Here is a 22,733-nt window from a genome sequence, read left to right as displayed (position 1 = left end):
ACATCATTGAATGGTGTTGTTACAACATCTGTTGATACTGGTGAAGTACTAGGTGTTGAAGTGTTGAGCAAATTTTGTCATAGTTGTGTGACAGCGATTCCAGATTGTTAATATAATATGAAGTATGAAGAATCAAGTGGGGGTGTAGAGTTGTCCGTTTGTTTGCCAGATCTGTTGCCTCCCATGGCCCGCATTATGTGAAGTACCTTGGTGATGGTGACAGTAAAGCTTTCCTTGAGGTTCAAAAGTATGCACCATATGGAGCTGATACTATTGTGCAGAAGTTATAATGTGTGGTACATGTAAAGAAAAGACTTGGCGCTAGACTTAGAAGGCTGAGACAAAATTTGTCAGGAAAAAATTATCTGATGGGAAGGGAATAAAAGGGAGAGGCCGACTGACAGATATAGAAATTGACACACTACAAACATATTATGGCTTGGCAATAAGAAGGAACACAGGAGACTGACTTGAAAAATATGAAACAAGCATTTCGTGCCTTATACTTCCACAAAATGTCCACATACAATAATCCTATCCACAACGTGTGCCCAAAAGGTGTGGCTACCAAAGGTCAATTGTTGATGGTGAAGAATATCATCACAGGAATTCTCTACCAACTGCTGTAATGGAAGCCATCAGACCTATATTCAGGTACCTTGCCAATGAAAACTTATTGAAGAAATGTCTTCATGGTGGTACCCAATCTCCAAATGAAAGTTTTAACCAATGTGTACGGAAAATATTGACAAAAATAATTTTTGTGGGAAGAAATCCACCTGCTTTGGTGTTTATGATGCAGTTTCATGTTTTAATGATGGTGTTCAAAGCAGGAATTATGTTTTAGAGAAAATGGAAATTAAGTACAGAGTGAACTGCATCAAAACTTTGTATGCAAGGGACAGAGAGATCGAGTACTGAAAGCAGATAAATCATTTTTGGAGGTGATAAAATCAAGAAGAGTGCTTCATAGGAATGTGAAAAGGAAGAAAACTGATTTAGAAAATGAAAAAGAACCTGCTTACGGTGCTGGACGGTTCTAAAAGAATGTAAAATACAAGCAAAAACCTTAAAAGCCATTTTCCACAAAACACAAATTTCTGTACTTAGATAAATATAATATCCATAATAAATATCCTATTACTATTAGTTGAAAACAGTCTTGGTTGCAGTCTTAGTTTTTTTTATTTATCAGCCACGCGTTTCACCTTGTTTAGGTATCTTCAGGGTGATCTACATAGAAAACAGAGAACAAATACATCTATTTAATGTGGTATTTCTATGGACTATCCTTTAGACAGTGTAGCAAAAGGGCGTCGTCGAGTACATCTGGCCATCATCACCTTCGTTAACCTCAGTAAATACTAGAAATGTAAAACAGTAAAAACGAATAAGAGAATTGACCAATGATCGAACACTCAGAATGTAATCATATTGCCGAAGTCTTATGATAAGGCCTTACCTTTCTAGATGCACATGAGTGACTCCAAGACCTGCATAACGCGTACACGTTCACAGGAGCAAATAATAAAATAAGATGAGGCTCTGGTAGTAAGCATAATGCACCACTGCGTCATGCGCTAGTACTGACGCCTAACACAGAATCACCTCATTAGATGGCGCTGCCACGCAGCTGCTAGTAAGAACGAGAGATCGTTAACCGGATATACGTTGCCACTAAAAACTTTATAAATATAATGCACATAAAACATTACTAAGATAGAATTACTAGAAGCATCACCTGTGCATTCATTTATCCAAAAATTATGACGCAGTAAAAATACAAAAGAGGGCGGTAAATTTAAAATATAATACAACACACAGATGCGGTGCCTAAAAAGGTATTACGTAGCATATATCACGAAAACGAGAACATTACCAACACAGGACCATAATTTCAGATGAAGAGGCCCACCTATAACATGCAATGCTGCATCATACGGAGCAAGAACTTCTAAAAAAAACTAGAAAATTCTTTTTTTTTATACCAAAGTAAAATTATTACGCTTGAAAGATACACACCAGCTTGGGAGGAAGACGTAATGCAGGTGAACATTTTTCCCATTTCTATTTTATACTTATACTAGGACCTTGCAATTGTTGTACATGCAGATTTAGCGCTTGCACAACTGGTTGGCTGATGTTACTCTGCATGTTCGAATTACTAGGCGGTGGACCCTGATGTTACGTAATATCCTTCTTTCCTAGTATTTCTCCATTTCGCATATTATGAGGGCTTGAGTGGTTTCCTTCTTCGTGGCCCCTTTTTCGGTTAAAGACTGATTTCCGTGACCGTTTTGTTGTCTACTGTTGTTGTGATTGTAATCACTCTTCCTACCACCTCTACTGCCGTTGCCATGTGGTGAAAGGTTGCGTCTACCTCGCTTAGGTAGAGATGCGCTATTGCTCCCATGCTCACTACTATGCCTCATGTCTTCCTATATAAGGTCAATAAAGTCAAGCATTGATCAAGCGTGGACAGAAGTTGCTCAAGGTCGTTTTCGGAAACATTGAGTAACGTTTCATTGATATTGTGAGGTAACGTAGCCTTCAATAAACAAATGTGGTTTTTATTAGAGACTGGTTCATGCCAGTAATGCTCTTTATTTATGTATCTTTCGAAATACGTCCTCAGAGAACACTGTTTTTAGTTATATAATTCTGGACTATAGATTTTTTTTTTTTTGTAAACCCTGATGAATACCAGTTGACGAGCCTTCTGCTAGAAATGCTTTTTCGAACTCTTTGCCACGTGTGTGGCCCATAATGTTTGTTCACTTTGAATGTGAAACAAAATAAACTGGATTTTTTGCCTTTCACTCCAAGTATTAGGTAATATATTTTTAAATCTTCGAATGAACACAACTGCTTGAATAGATTCCTTTTCATCCATATAAGATTGAAACTATCTCTTGTTTACTCAAGCTTTCTTCAAGCAAGAAGTCAATGACTGGAGGCGCCGTCCCTACAACTGATGAATGTTGTATACTGACTAGACTGAGACTACTTTATGTGCATGAGTATTGTTGATCGAATGCACATGGAAAATTGTGCTCATTACTACACATATTTTCACAGTTTGCGATATGTGGACTGCAGTTCAGGTCAAAACACTCTGTGCACTTCACTGCCTGAGCGTGCTGCTATGTTTGTTTTTGTGCACTGTGTCGTCTGACTCAGCTGTAGTGGAATCCATGTTGCCAACAGTAGTAAGTGGGTAAATTGGCTGCATTAGGAATGTTTTTAATACACAGTCTTTTACGAAATAATAAAGAAATTAAGGCTGGCAACATTTCTGATAAGCAAAAATTATACTTTTTAGTCCACCCGATTTGGACAAACCAGAGGGTTAAATTTTTGACAGTCAGAAATGTTTGCAGCAATTGCTTTTGCTACCCTTTATTCCTTTACCAATTCGTCAAAAACGGTTGGGCATTAAAAACACTCAGTGTACCAAGTTAGTACTTATAACAATTTTTATGAGTAGATTGAGCACAGTAGAATTAATTTAAAAACATAATTCATTCTCAAAAAGTGCAAATCATTCCCTATTATACATCTTGCACTTGGTGATCACCCACGCCCTCGCCGAGCTTTTGGCCTCTGACCATCTGTAAAAGCATGGAACAGTGTCCATCTCTGAGTTAACAGAGCAGTCCTTTAATTTGGGCTGAAACGCACCACTCCTTCTTTAGGTCAGCCTCAAACCAGCCCGGGGATGGTGATGAGTTGTACTGAAGCGAGGATAAAGAATGTTTCGTCAAACCGTATGCTCTCCTCAAGCATGATGCACTTAAAACTCCATCAGATAATGGCCACATCCTTCAGTCACATATCTGTATCAACGTTTGACGAAGTAAAGAAACCTCAAATCTGTATATTGTTGGTATTTGAGTGACAAAATTGAGTTCAAAGTAAATAATTATTCATCAATCTCTCGGGTACAAATGAATTATTTTCTTCACAACATTATATTTATTTGAAGAAGTGAAATTCGAAGAACATGTAAATATCAACGACAAAGCTCAAATTATCATTGAAAAAGAATAACTTGCATTTAAAATGATGTTCGTCGATTAATGTGAACGGATGCTGGCAACTGCACTATCCGATGCTCGCTACACAAACTTCTTTCTTAAGGCTGTCAGCAGCACTGGTGAAGCTTCACAGATATGTGTAAGAGAGCGTGCTGCCTTGAGTCATGAGCTGGTTTTTATCTTCCACTGTTGCTGTCACTGAGGAAATTCCTAATTCATGAAAAAAGTGTTCGACCGATTTTTAAAATTCAAAATGCTAATACAATCTACATGGAAGTGGCTATTCACGAAAATAATAATGAATAAAACTGGATATAACTACAAACGTGATTTTTCAGTTTAAAAATTCTCAGTTAAGATTTGTGTTGTACATTGTAGGTGAGGCACTTCTTACCACACATAACTATGTATGCTAAAGTATCTCCAGGAATATTTCCGTTAAAAGTTACAACTAATTTCAGAGTTGTCTTCTAAGTTGTTACAAAACTTTTTCTATGAGTCATATTAATCACACAGATAGGATAGTTCATTACGAAATTAAATGGACTTATGTCAGTATCTCCTTTGAGTAGTGTAACTCATTCAAAATCTAGAAATGCATCATATGCTTTGAGAAAATTATTAGATGGATTAATAGTTTCCATTTTTCTGGTACATATTCCGTAGCTAAAAGTGATCGAATAAAGAAGAGTCCTGTAACTGATTATTTTTACAGTTTTTTTTATATGCAACAAATATGAACGCGGCATATCAATCTCCGCAGAGTTGTAGAAATCCGTAATATCTAAGCCAAAATTTTTCTTACCACTTAATCCAGTAAATGCTATAGTTCATCGTTCATAAAAAGGTATCAGAATTTTAGGATTTTCAGTATATTTTCTAATTTTTCCAGTTAGTAATTTGTTTCATAATTAGTACACGAATTTTTCTTCTTTTGGAAGTGTATCTTTGATTTCGACTCCAGCATAATTTTTATCAGGCCATCAAAGATGAGCATCTCCAGTACTGGAACTCCAAGTAAAACTTACACTAAGATCACCTTCCCATAAAATTTCTTTGCATTCCCTAAAGAAACCACCAATTTTATTTATTTTACCATTATTAAGTATATGTCCCTCGACACCTATTTTGTCAGAAACAGATGAAGTCAAATACAATAGAACTGATAATGAAATAAAAGTGTGCCCAATTATAGAGGAAATATTACCTAATTTCTTTATAGTTATAAAATGAAATAGCTTTGCTATGTAACTTTTTATTGGATTTTTCATGATATATTCGATAAACTGTACCATCAGCTCCAATCATACTGAAGCTCATGTATAATTGTGTGTGGCCAGGATGTATCCAGTCATTGCCATTATTCAAATTAATCTCTCTATCTGTGTTAGGTAAATTTAAATTACTTTTAGATTTCTCGTTCACAGGGAGTGAGTAAAAGTAATAATTCTCTATTCTGCACTATTATGCACTAAAGAATAAAGTTTATTGTCATTTCTAGAGCACCGATTATACTAGAACCACTGAAGTCAATCAAATTATATTTTTCGCCACTTATCGTTATTTCTAAATCCTGAATAGGATCAAAAATTACAATATATACAGGATAATTTGGTTCATGAATTATTGGTACAACAAATTCTGCATTCGGCTTCAATGAGCAATAATATTAGTTTCTCAATGAAAATGATCAGTATGCTTTACAAACATTCCATCAGGTAAATTAAAATTTATGTTAATTAATTCGAATAGAATAATTTTAGGGCCTTTTCTATTAACTTCACTAAAACCAAGCACATTTCCAATACTATCTTCTATATCCATATATAATTTAACGTCACTCTCAATAATAATGCTATTTAAAATTTCATCTGCTTCAATGTGAATATCTGTCCTGCCTGTATCAATAAAATTTTCTAAGCTTTTTTACTGTATTGGCCAACAGGAATTTCGATCGTTTCTCCTTACTATTTTTTGCGCAATATTTGGAGTTAGAAATGCTGTATAAAACCAAGTAGTGCTACATTAATAAAGCTGTCTCATACAGGCTACAGTTAAGTTTTTTTATGGGAACAGAGACTTCCCACATAATAGAAATAATCTACTCCTGTATATATTCATATTAATAAATATTTTAAAAACTAGAAACCCACCTCGACGGCCAAAAAAGCACCTATCTATGCCAAAACCTAGGTTAACACTAGGTGCTTTTTTCGCAATCGAGGTGGGTTTCTAGTTTTTAATTTATAAACCAATGATTGCTGATGTGCTGTGTTGTTGAAGGTTCTTAATAAATATTATTTTCATTAAATGTAAATGAATTGGGAACTGAAAATTAGAATTGCAGAGAAGAAATCAAAACACAAACATTATTTTTATATAGCTCAAACTTTCTCAGAAATATCTAAACAATTATGCATAGATAATCTCATTTTTAAATATTTCAACAGTATAGCATAAATCTAAAACATAGTCATTTTGTTTATTTGCGTTAAAACTGTTACCTGATAGCTATAAATTTAATGATATTTCGAAATATCACCCAAAAGTTATTAAAAAAAGCTAAAAGAAATAGTAAAAAGTTAAGGAAGTGATAGAATAATTTTGAAAAAATAACCAAGAGCAGATTACATAAAACATGAAAAAGAAGATCAACAGGTTACTGAAGCAACCAAACAAGTTAAACAGGTAAATGAGAGTTTAGATGATAATATTCTGAAAGCTACTGAAAAAAATAGAGAGGTTGAAAAACTGACGGTTCCTTATTACCATCATTACAAAGAAAAGTATGATGACATGATTCCTATTCCATCAACACTGTCAGAATGTTCATGTGAGAAAAGTTTATTACATTAAGATGATGAAATTCCACCACCCCAAAGAGGAAAACCAATTGAAGAAATGTTGAAAAATGTAGAAGAAAAGGGAAACTAAAAATGAACCAAAACAAGTTTAATTTCTAAGTGCCTATATTGGTCCAACAATAACAAAGTATATTGGTGCTCTTAATGATACAGTTTTTGCTTTCATTTTATGAATGGTATGACTATATTGTGGATTCTGAAGTTAAATTTAACAATGACCACATCTTAATGAGTGAACAAAATGAAGATGTAATTGAACTCTTGACTAAAAATAATTTTGACAATGAATACGATGAGGGTGCTACAGAAAACTATGAAGCTATATTAATATTGAGAACTGCTATATTTCAAAATAACAATCCAAATTCCAATAAACCTAAATCAAGTAAAGATGAGACATATGGTGCATTAATAAAAGCAATATGGTGGAAAATAAGAGAATGTGCAAGTTCCAAAAAATCAAGTGAAGGTCTAGAAATTAGTATACGGAAAGACTAGTTGAAGATGTTTGAATGAATGATGTTAGGGATTAAACATATAGATTAGCATTAACTCATGGAGAAGAATTAGCTGCAAATAAACATTATTATACTGAAAAAGTAGGGATAGCACAAATGTAAAGAAATAAGCTTAGTGTTTTCATATTCAACAATTCAAAACGAATTCCATATTTGATTAGATTTTTGAATAATCTTCCTCACATTCTGGAAAAGCGAAAAATATAGAAAAGGTTTAGTAAACAATTTGGGTAACAAACTTCCCTTCTAAATGCATGTACCAGGCTACCAGATTCGTGACCCAGGGACCAAATTAGGTGACAGATTAGCTAGAGGAGATCAAAGAATAAATCTATTTGATGAAGCCTGTAAAAGGCATGATATTGCCTATAGAGATAATAAGGAGATAGAAAAGAAAGATATGATGCAGCTAAAGAACTTCAGTTAGCTGCAAAAGAAAGAAGCCGTGCACCACTTCAAGAAAAAATAGCTGCAACTGCAGTTCGAGGAGTTGTTGTTGTGGTCTTCAGTCCTGAGACTGGTTTGATGCAGCTCTCCATGGTACCCTATCCTGAGCAAGCTTCTTCATCTCCCAGTACTTTCTGCAACTTCTGAATCTGCTTAGTGTATTCATCTCTTGTCCTCCCTCTACGATTTTTACCCTCCATGCTGCACTCCAATGCTAAATTCGTGATCCGTTGATGCCTCAGAACATGTCCTACCAACCAGTTCCTTCTTCTTCTCAAGTAGTGCCACGAACTCCTCTTCTCTCCAGTTCTATTCAATACCTCCTCATTAGTTATGTTATTTACCCATCTAATTTTCAGCATTCTTCTGTAGCACCCCATTTCGAAAAATTCTATTCTCTTCTTGTCCAAATTATTTATCGTCCATGTTTCACTTCCATACATGGCTACACTCCATACAAATACTTTCAGAAACGACTTCCTGACACTTAAATCTATACTCGATGTTAACAAATTTCTCTTCTTCAGAAACGCTTTCCTTGCCATTGCCAGCCTACATTTTATATCGTCTCTACTTCGACCATCATCAGTTATTTTGCTTCCCAAATAGCAAAACTCCTTTACTACTTTAAGTGTCTCATTTCCTAATCTAATTCCCTCAGCATCACCCGACTTAACTCGACTACATTCCATTATCCTCGTTTTGCTTTTGTTGATGTTCATCTTGTATCCTCCTTTCAAGACAGTGTCCATTCCGTCCAACTGCTCTTCCAAGTCCTTTGCTATCTCTGACAGAATTACAATGTCATCGGTGAACCTCAAAGTTTTTATTCCTTCTCCATGGATTTTAATACCTACTTCGAATTTTTCTTTTGTTTCCTTTACTGCTTGCTCAATGTACAGATTGAACAACATCGGGGACATGCTACAACCCTATCTCACTACCTTCCCAACCACTGCTTCCCTTTCATGCCTCTCCACTCTTATAACGGCCATCTGGTTTCTGTACCAATAGTAAATAGCCTTTCGCTCCCTGTATTTTACCCCTGCCGCCTTTAGAATTTGAAAGGGAGTATTCCAGTAAACATTGTCATAAGCTTTCTCTAAGTCAACAAATGCTAGAAACGTAGGTTTGCCTTTCCTTAATCTAGCTTCTAAGGTAAGTCGTAAGGTCAGTATTGCCTCACGTGTTCCAGTATTTCTACGGAATCCAAACTGATCTTCCCTGAGGTCGGTTTCTACCAGTTTTTCCATTCGTCTGTATAGAATTCGTGTTAGTAGTTTGCAGCTGTGACTTATTAAAATGATAGTTCGGTAATTTTCACATCTGTCAACATCTGCTTTCTTTGGGATTGGAACTATTATATTCTTCTTGAAGTCTGAGTGTATTTCGCCTGTCTCATACATCTTGCTCACCATATGGTAGAGTGTTGTCAGGACCGGCTCTCCCAAGGCCGTCAATAGTTCTTATGGAATGTTGTCTACTGCTGGGGCCTTGTTTCGCCTCAGGTCTTTCAGTGCTCTGTCAAATTCTTCACACAGTGTCGTATCTCCCATTTCATCTTCATCTACATCCTCTTCCATTTCCATAATATTGTCCTCAAGTACATCGCCCTTGTACAGACCGTCTATATACTCCTTCCACCTTTCTGCTTTCCCTTCTTTCCTTAGAACTGGGTTTCCATCTGAGATCTTGATATTCATACAAGTGGTTCTCTTTTCTCCAAAGGTCTCTTTATTTTTCCTGTAGGCAGTATCTGTCTTACCCCCCATGACATAAGCCTCTACATCCTTACATTTGTCCTCTAGCCATCCCTGCTTAGCCATTTTGCATGTCCCATCGATCTCGTTTTTTAGATGTTTGTATTCCTTTTTGCCTGCTTCATTCACTGCATTTTTATACTTTCTCCTCTCATCAATTAAATTCAATATATCTTCTGTTACCCAAGGATTTCTACTAGCCCTTGTCTTGTCACCTATTTGATCCTCTGCTGCCTTCACTACTTCATCCCTCAGAGCAACCCATTCTTCTTCTACTGTACTTCTTCCCCCCTTCCTGTCAATTGTTCCCTTATGCTCTCCCTGAAACTCTGTACAACCTCTGGTTTAGTCAGTTTATCCGGGTCCTATCTCCTTAAATTCCCACCTTTTTGCAGTTTCTTCAGTTTTAATCTACAGTTCATAACCAATAGATTGTGGTCAGAGTCCACATCTGCCCCTGGAAATGTCTTAAAATTTAAAACCTGGTTCCTAAATCTCTGTCTTACCATTATATAATCTGTCTATTTACTATAGAGGAGTAATGTATGGAAAACGAAAATTAGGTTTGGGACATGAACTTGAGCCAGATGAAGCAGCCTTAGGGCTACGCCCAGACTTTGGCCTGCAGCTTGATGATAGTGGTTGGAGATTATAAAAATTTAAGCAGCACCATTTCAGTGCTGCCTAGAGATGTTCATTCTTCTTATAAACAGTTTATCTACATAAAGGAATAACTCCAGCATTTATTATACTTTGCTACCTAATGACAAGACTAAACCAAAATCAATTAAAAATAAACTAAACAATAACCAATGAGATAGTACAGATAATTTTTTAACTGATGCAAAAAAAGAAAGAGAGATACAAAAACTGGTGGAAATTTGCTTTAAACATTAGGTATTCCTGTTGCAAAAGAAATATATTATTCAATATTTAAAAAAAGGAAGAAAGTTCAGGAACAACAAAACATGAAGCTGGATTTCTGCTGTTATGGCTGGCGCTAGGCTCAATCCCAAGGCTGCTTCATCTGTCAGTGGAGTAAAAAAAAGCAAAAAAAATTCACGTATATATATCATAATGCATTAAGTAATTTTGATATAGAAAAACTTGCTAAGCAATTAAAAATTAAACATTTCTGTGGTGATTTTATAATTGATGAACTACTATGACACTGAGACATTCTGAAGCCTGGTGTAGCGACAGAGGCTGCTCCAGCTGCCGCTGCTTCCTGGTCGCCAGTTCTAAGACTCATTCAGCTGTCGCTAACCATCCTAGAGAATATGACTCTGGAATACTAAATTTAGATACAGTTGAACATGGTGGCTCACACTGGATTATAAGAATAAAGGAAAAACATTTATGTTTTGTTTATTTAGAGGAAATTTTCCTGAAGAAGTGATTAAATACCTTGGCTCAAGTGAGCTGCATTGTAATTGGCAACAAATACAAAATTTTAATGAAATAATTTCAGTCATTTCTGTTTATATGTGTTAAAACTATTAATGATATTTTGAATGTAATAAATGTACATTTTTGGGAATAGGCAGCAGGCATAGACACAGGCAGAGTCTGATGATGGCCTCAGCTGTAGCCAGTCTAAAGACTGCAGTGAAATGAAAATAAACTTAAATGAATTAAAAGCAAAAATAGAAAATGTAATCAGTTTCATAAAGAACTATGAGACGGTTTTGAAGTAACTAAAGGCTATATTGATTTTAAAGGTAGAATGTTATCAGACTTAAAATATCCACTAACTTGTAATGACAAAGTTACCAAATAATGTTTAGAAAATGAATTAGCTAATCTTGTTACAGAGACTGACTATGCAAGTATTCTAACACAATGCAATAATTACCTCACTAAAACATATTTAATGAAAAGTGTAATCAACTACTTAGTGATAACTACTACACTTTTACAAATTACTTCACAATAAAGGAAATAGAAAGAGCTCTTAAAAATTATTTCTCGAGGAAAAGATGAAACTCCATATCTAAGTCAATTAACTGATCTCCAAATAAGAACACTTCACAAAACATACAGGGTGCACATAAAACCCAGGAACACTTCAAATTATTTATTGCACAAGAACCAAACATTGTACAGATATCATACATATGTCATTTTGAAGAGAAACATCTTCATGTATACCGCTACAGCATAGTTTCATAATTTGATGACAGTCAGTGCTAGTCGCAAACATGGCGACCTCAGGCGCAGTGTGAGCTCTTTCATGCAATGACCTCCATGATCACCAGATCTCACTAATCGTGAATTTTTTGTGGGGGCTTACATAAAAATTCTGGTGTATGTACCACGTTACGTAGCAGAGCTCTGGGAGAGAATATGGGAAGCGACTGCCACAGCTGATGATGCCATGCTGGGACAGGTATGGCACGAATTCGATTACCATATTGATGACTGCAGGGTCACTCATGGTTCACATCTTGGATATTTGTAAAAAAAAAAAAAAAAAAGTCTTTCAGCGTTTCTCTTCAAAATGCAATATGTATAACACCTGTATAATGTTTAGTTTTTGTGCAATAACTAATTAAAAGTGTTCCTGGAATTTTGTGTACACCCTGTATTAAATTACACATTTAAGTAAGTTGTAAACAACAAGAGAATTATTTTATTTGGAGCCAGTGTAAATGGTGACTTGGTACCTACGGATTTTAAAACAGAGATGAAAAACATGATGTCAACGAACTGCTAATTTTATCTCCAACACAGTTCAATAATCAATCACTTGAAATGGAAATGAAAAATAAAGTATTTATATCCCCAAATAAATATTTTAAAACTGTACGTGTTTCACAAGAATTACTCATGTTGGGAGAATTGATTTTGGAATCAAATCGTGGTGATAGAATGGAGCAATTATTTTAAATTTATTAAATTTTTAATCTATGTCAGTAAATCGTATCTGCTGTTTGTAATGTAAAAAATTCACTCAGACATATAGTCCTCACACAGTAACAATCAAAAATGGAAGACAAAGGATTGAAGCTGTTTGCATAGTATGTAAAAACTAAAAAGAGCACATTCGTTAAAAAATTTTGTAGGTAAGGCTTCGGTCAAATATTCGAAGAGAAATGTTAATAAATTGCATAAACCAATGAGCAAAAAATTTAAAACAAGGAATGCCATTTCTCTTCATATTTATGATTTGTGGCAAGCTGTAGAAATGGATCCTGGTAGCTTAAAAGGAATATCTAAAATAAATAAAGGATATAAATATTTGTTAACTGTAACCCACAGTTATTCAAAATATGCTTCAGCCATTCTAGTTAAACGTGAAACAACTGAGAATGTAGTTGATGCTTTTGAAGAAATATTTAGAGAGGGGAAGTCAAGAAATTTACAGACAGATAATAGTAAAGAAATTATAAGGGGGTTGATTTAGCTTATAAATTATTTGATGAACGCAATAACACAAAACATTGAACAATAAAAATGGATCCAATGTAAGTCAATTTTAAAAAATTACAATCAAGCTCTTGTTATATCTACTGATGACGCAAAATTTAAAATATGTGATAAAGTTTGGATTATTAAACTTAAAGTGATTTTTGAAAAACTTTATACAGCTAATTGTTTAACAGACTTTTCGAAATTGAAAGTGTTATTCATTCTAATCCAATCACATACAAATTGAGAGATTAAATGGTGAAGAAGTAAAAGTAATATTTTTAGTATGAGTTACAGAAAAAAGATGTATTTGAGGATGCATTGGGGAAGAAAGGAAACCAAGTAAATGTAAAATGGCTGGGATTTCGTAGTTCACATGATAGTTGGTTACATAAATGTTATTTTATGAAATATTCCTAACTCTCAGTCTTGCTTTTCATTATATGTTAAGGCATCCAATTTAGATGGTCTTAAATTTTCATATTTCATTAATAAAATTTTTTATATTTACATGTATCTTGCAATATGAATGAGAAAATTAACACTATCATATTTTCTCTGTGTATGATATCCTTAAGATGAAGATTTGTATATAAATTCATAAATCAATTAACTAATATGAAGGTGAATTGCTTACCCAGGAATAAGGGTGAAGAAATTTGTACTGTTTATCAATACTTTTGTAAGTTATTTTGTGGTACTTAATGAGGCTGAATATATTATCGTGGTGTTAGATATTGTCATAAAATATATTTTTAATTTCTTCATTATTGAGATTGTGACTACGCAGTAATAAATTAAATCCTTTTACAGTATTTTGTATCATCAAATTTCAGATTACATATATCTTTACCTTCTCCAATCCCAAAGCTCTTAATAACAGATTTAAATTTTTCTTCAATCACTTTATACTTGAGATATTCACGAAAATACATATAATAAAGTTTTTTGTCTAGCCACTGGCTTAAGTCTGTTTCAGCTGGTGCTGGATGCTCTCAGTTATCATATGCAGATAATGTAGATTTGATTACCTTTTGTTGTTCTGCCAACTTTAAGGGAATGTTCTTTTTGTTGATCATCAATTTTGGTGATGTAGATAATATCATTCAGTTATATTTTCAATGTTTTGTAGTTTACCCAGCTGTGTCTTTAATTTTTACATTTTTCTTCTTGTTTTCCTATAAGAAATTATTATTTTCAGTCTTCTTCTATTTTTAAGTTTGTTTTTGAAGTCAATGGATAGTTGTTCTTTTTGTTGTTCTATATTTAATTTAATCCAATAATATTTTCTAAAGTGATACAATACTTTCTTATTCTTTACTACTTTTGTTATCCATCGTGATAATCGATTCCTTAAAATCATCAACTGTCAATAAGATCCATAACCTCTGAGCAAGATTACTAGGTCTTAATGTTGTCATTTCATTTTGAATATATTCATATTCTAAAACAATTGCATTATCGTTATGTATTTCTTTGAAAAAAATATCACTATGTTTCAGAAATTCCAGATAATGATCTTTACTTCCATCCTAAATTTTTCCAGTTTTCCCACAGTCCACACATTCTGTGGGAACAGCAATATAATCAGGGAATCGTATCGTTGATGTCCTTTCTACTTGTATCTAAATTAAACACCTGAAACTTTCTCTTATTTCCATCATTGCTTCTTCAATGTACAGATTGAGCAGTAAATCTGAAAGACTACATCCCTGTCTTAAAGTTGTACTTGCGATAGCTGATATGAAACGAAATTCTTTAAGGAATTTAATATGAACTTTTTTTGTTTAGTTTCCAGGTTTGATCTTGAGTAAACCTGCATCTTTTAATTTTCCAGGCTTTAGACTCATAGACCATGAAATTTCATAACGAATAAAGAACAAAACCTTCATAATTACTGGCATCTGGAAAAAATATGTTTTTATTTGTGTAATACAAATAATTCTTTTAAATGGAGAGCTTGAAAACCCTAAAATTCAACGAATTAAATGCTAGAGCAAAACACTTAGAAATAAAAGGATATTCTATAATGAGAAAACAAGAGCTTATTGATCTCGTTAGGAATAAATTAACGACAAGAATGAAATGAGTAAACTGAAAGCTAAACAACAAAAACTTATTCAAATTATTGATCTTATGGGTGAAAATTTGAATTCTGAACAGTTCTGTAATCAGTATATAACTAATTAAACATATTGTAATACAGTTGTTGATTACATTAAAAAGAAAAATTTTTGCAATGAATCTGAATGGAATTCTATATCATATGATCCAAAACTGTCTGACAATTTTATTAGTGAATTTCAGGATCAAGATAACTGGCATTATATACCAAAAGATCGTAAAATGTCTGAAAGCTACATATGAGAATTTCAAGACAGATTAGATTTTGGGTGTATTTCAAGGACACAAAACATATCTGAAGCTATCATTAGAGAATTTCAAGATAAAGTACTTTATGCTGTATCGAAAATTATCTGAAGACTTTATTAGAGAATTCCAAGATAAAATTTATTATGATACTATATCATATAGGCAAGAAATGCCTGAAGACTTTATAAGAAAATTCCAATAGAAAATAAAGCCACATCAGCACATCAAAAAACATCTGAATAATTATAAGACAATATCAGAATGAATATGGTTGGAATAATATCAACATATCAAGAATTATCTGAAGATTTTATGACAGAATTTGAAAACATATGAACTTGGGAATACTTATCAGTTGAGCAAGAATTGTCTGAAAACTTGGTCATAAATTTCAACATAAAATAGATTGGGATAAAATAGCATAAAATCAAAAATTACATGAAGACTTTATGCATGAATCTCAAGATAAATTAGATTGGGATAGTAGATCAAGTGAGTAAGTATTGTCTAAAGATTTTGCAATAGACTTTAAGGATAAAATAGGTTTGGAAAATATTTTATGCTGTCAAAAAACTATTTGAATCATTCATACAAAAAATAGTATGACCTTATAAAATAATTAATTCTTAAGAATGGAGTGGATGGCGCTACCACACAGTTGCTGAGGCAATCACTTGTTCTAAATGCCTAACAGATCAAAATTATCAATTTGTAAAAACTAAATGTAATCGTATTTTTCATAAATAATTTAGTGGTAACTGGTTAGCAGATCATGGTTCTTTTCTAATGTGTAGAAATCTTATTAAAACAACATAATTAAAAAATTTTTTGTCTGCCATCAAATATATCATTAATCCATTGCTCTTGTGTATATTCATCCAAAATATTAAAATAATTGTGCCAATAAAGAATTCTTAAAGTTTCCTTCATTATTTGGTATAGATCAACTGAATTATGATTATATTTCAGTCTTCACATTTCTTCACAGTTTGTGTGTCCGTCTTCGATTGTTTATGTAAATGTTTCATTGTGTTCTGATGACATAATAATTATGTAACAGTGTTCATCAAATAATTTTAAAAGAAAAAAGTAGGCCTTAAATTTTCATTAACTGTTTGAGGTGTGTCATGAGATAATAATATATCTATGTCTCTGTTCTTCTTGTATTACTTCTAACTCATTATCAACTAATTTATTTAAGTTTTGAGTGTGATCTTGAATTTTATTTAAATTTCACCTTAATACATTTATTTCACTTCATTTTTAATCTTGTATTCGCCATATTTACGAAATGATGGGAAAACTTCTTCATAAATCCAATCTTGAAATCTCCTGCAAAAGGCATCTTGGAACTCTAGTTATGATAAATTATGTTCAATTTTGTGTATTTAGGTAATACCGAAATAGGACTACAATGATTTTTCATGTTTTACAACATCTTTGTTTAAGATGGGCTTAAATTGCTTTCCTGTGGTGTTCACATCCTAAAAGACAGGAAACTTTGTTTGCATAAAACCAGGGTTTATTCTTGTTTTATCATAACCACTGGCGTATTATTACATGTAATCTTCTCATTGATCAAGAAGCTGCTCAAGCACACTTTAGGTTGCACCAGATCTATGATTAGCTCAATTTCATAAAACCTTTTTATTAGCATTTTTATTCTTATAATCATGAAATTTTATTAATAAATTGAAAATTCATTAATAAATGTGGTTGATTTTTTAATTTCCTTTCAGTACCTCGAGACTGGAGGGGTTTAAATTAATCTCATAGTATTTTACGTATATAAATTAAGTTTCTTCTAGTACTGTTGCTTGTGGAAATAGTAGTTGCGGATGACAGAAATAAAGAAATGAGTACCCAACACTCTCTGGAGATTACTTCGGCTGTGGCTGGTCTGTAGACTACTAAAGAAGTTTCTAAAGTATTTGAATGATTATGGTTACTTATAAGGGGAGGTCAAGATGTTGGGTTCATGGTTTCACTTCAAACTCTATACATCTTTAGTAGGCCATTAAAACAACATAATGTGCAAATAGTAAGGTGCACTACTCTGGCAATTCCAAGAAAATTGCAACACAAATTTTACACGTCTATTATATAACTGAGATATCTATGCATAGGTGTCCTGCTTTAGAGTTCATGGTGGCCAAGCAGGTCGTTTTTGTGCATGGTGAGACAAACATGAAAGAGGCGACTTTTCGCCTACTGCTCAGATTTAGTTTTTAATCTATGTTTTGTCATCAGTGGTCATATTATTCAATTTATTTCAGAGATAACATAGTTTTAGAAGATACATGTATTTGCATGAAGTTTTAGTGAGTACATGTTATTTGACTGCTGACTACTTTTGATTAAATTTAATTATTAGAACAGACATATTTATAACTATTGACAAGTAAATGAAAAAAACACATAGAGTTTTCCTGAAAATAAATGCTGTTGTGACTTGCAAAATCCCATATACATGCAGTCTGGCAAGTTACCAATAACTATTTTGCGCCTCAATGCTGCAGACACAGAGACTGAGCCCATTTGGCAGTTAACCTTGGTAGTGATAACATAGTGAGAACGAATAGTGTAGGTGCAATTTTTTTGAATATCACATATTTACACTTTATTATAAATAGAATGGTTTGAGCAGGACTCGAACTGTCACCTCATACATGTTCATCTTATGAAGCTCAATGCTAAACTATTGACCACATCAATTCATATAGTGGGTCCCTATGCAGATACATGAGTTATGTAACAGATGTGTAAAAATTCTCCTTTGATTTTCTCGGCATTGCCAGAGTGTTGCACCTTACTACTTGTACATTATATTGTTTTAATGGCCTACTAAAGCTGTACCTCCAAGGACTTTCAGTAATATGTGAGTAGCTGAACTCAATATCAGCACCAAAAATCTTGGTATTAAAGGCTACAATAAATTAAAGAAATCAGAATTAATTAATTCAATTACTGTATTAGATTTTCATCCAGAAACATTCCAAATCAATGCCAAAACGTGTGTCAGTTCTAAATTATTTTTACAGATATGTAGCCGACAGTGTTGGAGAAATTCAGCTAGTGAGACAGGGAAAAAAAGTAGTGACACTTGACCAAATTTATCCATTCAGTAGTAAACTATTCGAATGAGAGTAAAACAAGCCATCGAAAAACATTCATCTGAGATAAAAGAAATAAGATCTAAATTTATCCAAAAATCTAAAGCTTGGTCTGTTGACTATAAAATAAGTTCTAATAACGACTAGATTAGTAAACTCGAAATTGTTATGGAAAAATAGATTATATAACGAAAGCACTCAATTCTATGGTACAAGTAGCTTAAATTCAGAAAAGGAGATAAACTGAACATAAAAGTTTCAAATTCAAAAATGGCTTATCCATTTTGTGCAGGATGTATAGTAACAAATATTATTAAACAATTGGATCAAGATTTGCGTAATGAAATCAGAGATATATTAACATGTGATGAATCTATTGACGTAACAAATATTATATTTAATAATCACATGTTAACAATTCCATGAAGTAGGAAATGTAATAAAGTAAAAAACTAAATTGATGACAAAAGGACTGAAAGATGTATTACTATAATCGATGAGAGTGATAACCTATGTTGCCCCAGCGGAATAAGAGTTGCGTTAATGTATTACACAAATATTATCTTAGGAAGAAAACTACCTGCTGGTGAGATTAAGGCAATTAGAATAATAGGTAACCCATTAGGTGAATACAACAAAGATGGATTTACTCTAGACAATATTAAAAATGTTCAGCGATATTTAGATATTCATAAAAATGTTGTGCATGCTGAAAATGTTATTTCAGTTATCTATTTGGTCCCAAGAAGGTGATATAGATATATTTCTATAAAAATCACGACCATTTTGATGTAATTAGCAGAATGGCAGCATTCTTAGGAGCTTTATATTTCTGTGGTAAATATAACAAAACATATAAGAACAAAAAACATCTGTGTAAAATAAAAACAAGTGCTTGTATGCTTTTGTCCAGAACCTGAAACTGTGGAAAATGAAATATATTGGAGAAAATGTAGTAGATATCATTATAATGAAGAAGGCTTAAGCAATCACCATGGTGTTTGCAATGCAGCTTATAATTGTGGAGGATGTAACAAGATCTGTTAGATATCCAAAGAGCATAAGTGTGGCACTGAAAAATGTAGAAACTCTAAAAAAGAAGTAAAAATTAAAATTCATCAATGTTACATATAGTACAGATTGCAAAAATGTGGTATTTGTAAAAGAAAAATTTGAGATGGCTATGTAGTCGATGGATGCCGAAATTGTAATAACATTGGTTGTCATACAAATAGAGAATTCACAGATTATTATTATGTTGCATTCAATAAAATAACTGAAGAAAAAGACTTTAAATGTTATCAAAAAGGATCTCCAAGTGAAATAAACTGAAAAATACAATTTTTTATTATGACGCTCAACAAGAAACAGGAATACAGATTCATAATCTTGTTATTTATGATAATTTTGGTGGCGATGTTTAGAAATTCAAAACAAATATCGAATTATGTAATTGGATGATATCTAAAGAAAGGAAGATTTATAAATTATGATAAAGGTTGTGATTCACAATTTGTTTCCGAGTACTATGTTGAATATATAATAAAACTGCATACCACATAAACAGGAAATAAATTAATTTTATTTGAGATCCAAGAGTTTGGTTTAAAAATTATAAATAGCAGCAGTTTTGTACAGCATAACTTAGTAAATTCCCAAAAGTGTTTCATTTGAAAGAATTAAAGATAGGTTACTTCCCACATCTATTCAATACAAAATTATTTGGACTAATTCCTGGCATCGAATATTATTATGCTGACAATAAGAAACCAAAAGAAAAACAAATATTTCTCAAATGGTATCATCAGAAAGTTCACGAAAATTATGTATTCAATACAAGGAAAGAAATTTATTATTACTGTCATTCTGATGTAGATATACTGATTGTTTAGTGTTAAGAAAATAATTTCTATAAATAGCAAATATTTATCCACCCTGTTATTTAAGAATTACCAGAGTTTGTTTGGGTATTTACAAATCTAAATATTTACAGATCTAAATATGATACCTAACAGAAAAATTGTAATATTAGATAAAAAACAAAAAGAAAATTCTAGAAAAAAAATATAGCTTGTTTAAATGGTTTAAACAGTAATAACTTTCAATAAGCCCTTAGTGGTGGAGAAGAAAAATAGCGGGAAAAAATAGATTTGATAAAAAATACCATTTATCAGAACTATGGCTGTTTATGGGATGGCTGTAAAAAATGTTTTAAAACTGAGACGATTAATAATAAAAAATAATGAATCAATGAATGATATATATAAAGAACGTTCATAAAAAATGCATAAATATGGAACAATGGGTATCATTTAGTAGAAACGTGGGAATGTAATTGGATTAACTCAACAGTGTATAAGAATATTTAAAAAATTGAAACCATCAGTGGAAATTGTTGAACCATTAAATCTGAGAGATACACTTTGCAGAGACGATACAAAGAAGTTAAAATTATGAGCTAAATCAGATGGCATTATCATAAAATTATGAATACTATCCTGTAGTTCACCCAGGCCTCACACCTACGATTTTTGCTGTAGGTATGCTGTAGGTATGTAATGGAAATTTCAGCAACATTGAATTTTCACATCAGTTTGATGGTGAAATCAGAAGTGTGCAAGAAGCCTTTGCATACTGCATCTATGGATAGAACACAAAGAAACCCCTAGATGAAAAGTACAGAAACTGCACAAAATTACTGACAAAAATAATTGTGGATAGAACCAGTTTGAAATGAACAAAATGCCCTGACAGTTATGAGACTTTAGTTTAAAAACATAGGTACGTCATTATTTACTAGCAGAAACATAAATTTGTTGGGTAATAGGTAGGACTTGCTATAAGTTTATATTCTTAAGGCCACAAATTTGTGATTACTTTCATAAATTTCGTACCAGTGCAACTTTATTTTGGTGGACAAAATAAGTTATTGTCCATAGTACGATAACAGATATCATTTATATAACATAATTCATATTGACTGAATAACTGTGTCCATTTTTATTCACATACTGTAAGTGTAGCAATGCACTTGTTTCCTGGATTCCCTAAGGCACTTGATACAGCTTCACATTTTCGAATGAAAACTATAGTGCAAACGTTCCGAGGATTGAAGCAGATTCGAGACTGGGTTCAGGATTTCAAAGCTGATGTGGACAGATATAAAAGAAACTTAGGTTGTAAGGAGTACTCCACAGGCAGTGTAATAGGTCTGTCACTGTTGTGATTTCCACAGCTCATTGTATATAGGCTCCTGTTAATAACTTCAAGTACGATTAGAGAGTATATGTACTGCCACTCAAGTTTAATAATGCCAAGGTCATTGAAGAGACTTCCACAAATTCTTAAATAGCAGTTTTACTTAAACGTTCTTGCCAAACATGTCCACATGATGGTGTGACATCAATCTGTTATGCACCTCGATGTCAAAGAACGTCTCATGTGGAGTCCCATCCATTGTGGACCTCCACTGATATCTACTTATGATACCGGGATTCCAACAATACAGCTTTTCGCAGGAAGGCAAGTTGTTTGTTGGGAACCAGTTATGAGACTGTTACGTTATTTCACAGGCTGTTCCTGGTATGGGTGTGTTTGTACCTTTCATTAGCTTACTTGTGTCATTGGTAAACAGATTTTAAAGAGGCCTCTATTCCCCCAATGCATCCTTTATGTAGGTCAATGTGTAATATCGTCCATAAGCTTTTAATATTAGCCATAGAAGTATACTAGATGTTTCACAGGTAATAACTGCCTACATTGCAGGGAGACCATGGTGCACCACTTGTTCTCAAAGATAGCTTCAAGCAGATTGGCATTGCCAGCTTTTATTATGACAAGTGTGAGGTACCTGTACCTGCTGGCTACACCCGGGTAACCTACTTCCTCAACTGGATCACAAGAACTGCTGGAATCGATATTGATTGAGAAGCTGGGACTGCCTGTGACACACTTCCGTTACTACATGATATTCTGCATGTATTTTAATTAAAATTAAAAATTAGTACATAACACTTAATAATTGCCTAAAAATAGGTTCTGAGAACATTGTCCACCTCAGAGCTAAGGTAGCATATATACAACATCCAATTATTTTTTTTATGAGGAAGTATACTGAACTCGCTGTGCTAGATTGTAGCATATACTTTACACCATGTGCTTTCTGCAGATTGGTTGTTTTCGTCTCTTGATGTTCCCAGCAAGTGACAAT

General features: G+C 33.1%; 1 protein-coding gene across 1 annotated transcript in view; it reads left to right on the top strand.

Moving 5' to 3' along the window:
* Positions 1-22,450, top strand: part of LOC126425228 (collagenase-like) — a 54,214-nt gene extending 31,764 nt beyond the window's left edge. The window contains exon 3 of the mRNA XM_050088184.1: positions 22,289-22,450. Coding sequence (XP_049944141.1) covers positions 22,289-22,450 — 162 coding nt within the window. The remainder of the gene's footprint in view (positions 1-22,288) is intronic.
* The last annotated feature ends 283 nt before the right edge of the window (positions 22,451-22,733 follow it).

The sequence above is a fragment of the Schistocerca serialis genome, chromosome 10 (genome assembly GCF_023864345.2).
Source record: "Schistocerca serialis cubense isolate TAMUIC-IGC-003099 chromosome 10, iqSchSeri2.2, whole genome shotgun sequence".
Taxonomy (NCBI): Eukaryota; Metazoa; Arthropoda; class Insecta; order Orthoptera; family Acrididae; genus Schistocerca; species Schistocerca serialis.
The sequence above is the reverse complement of the archived record's forward strand: the minus strand, read 5'-3'. Positions and strand labels throughout refer to the sequence as shown.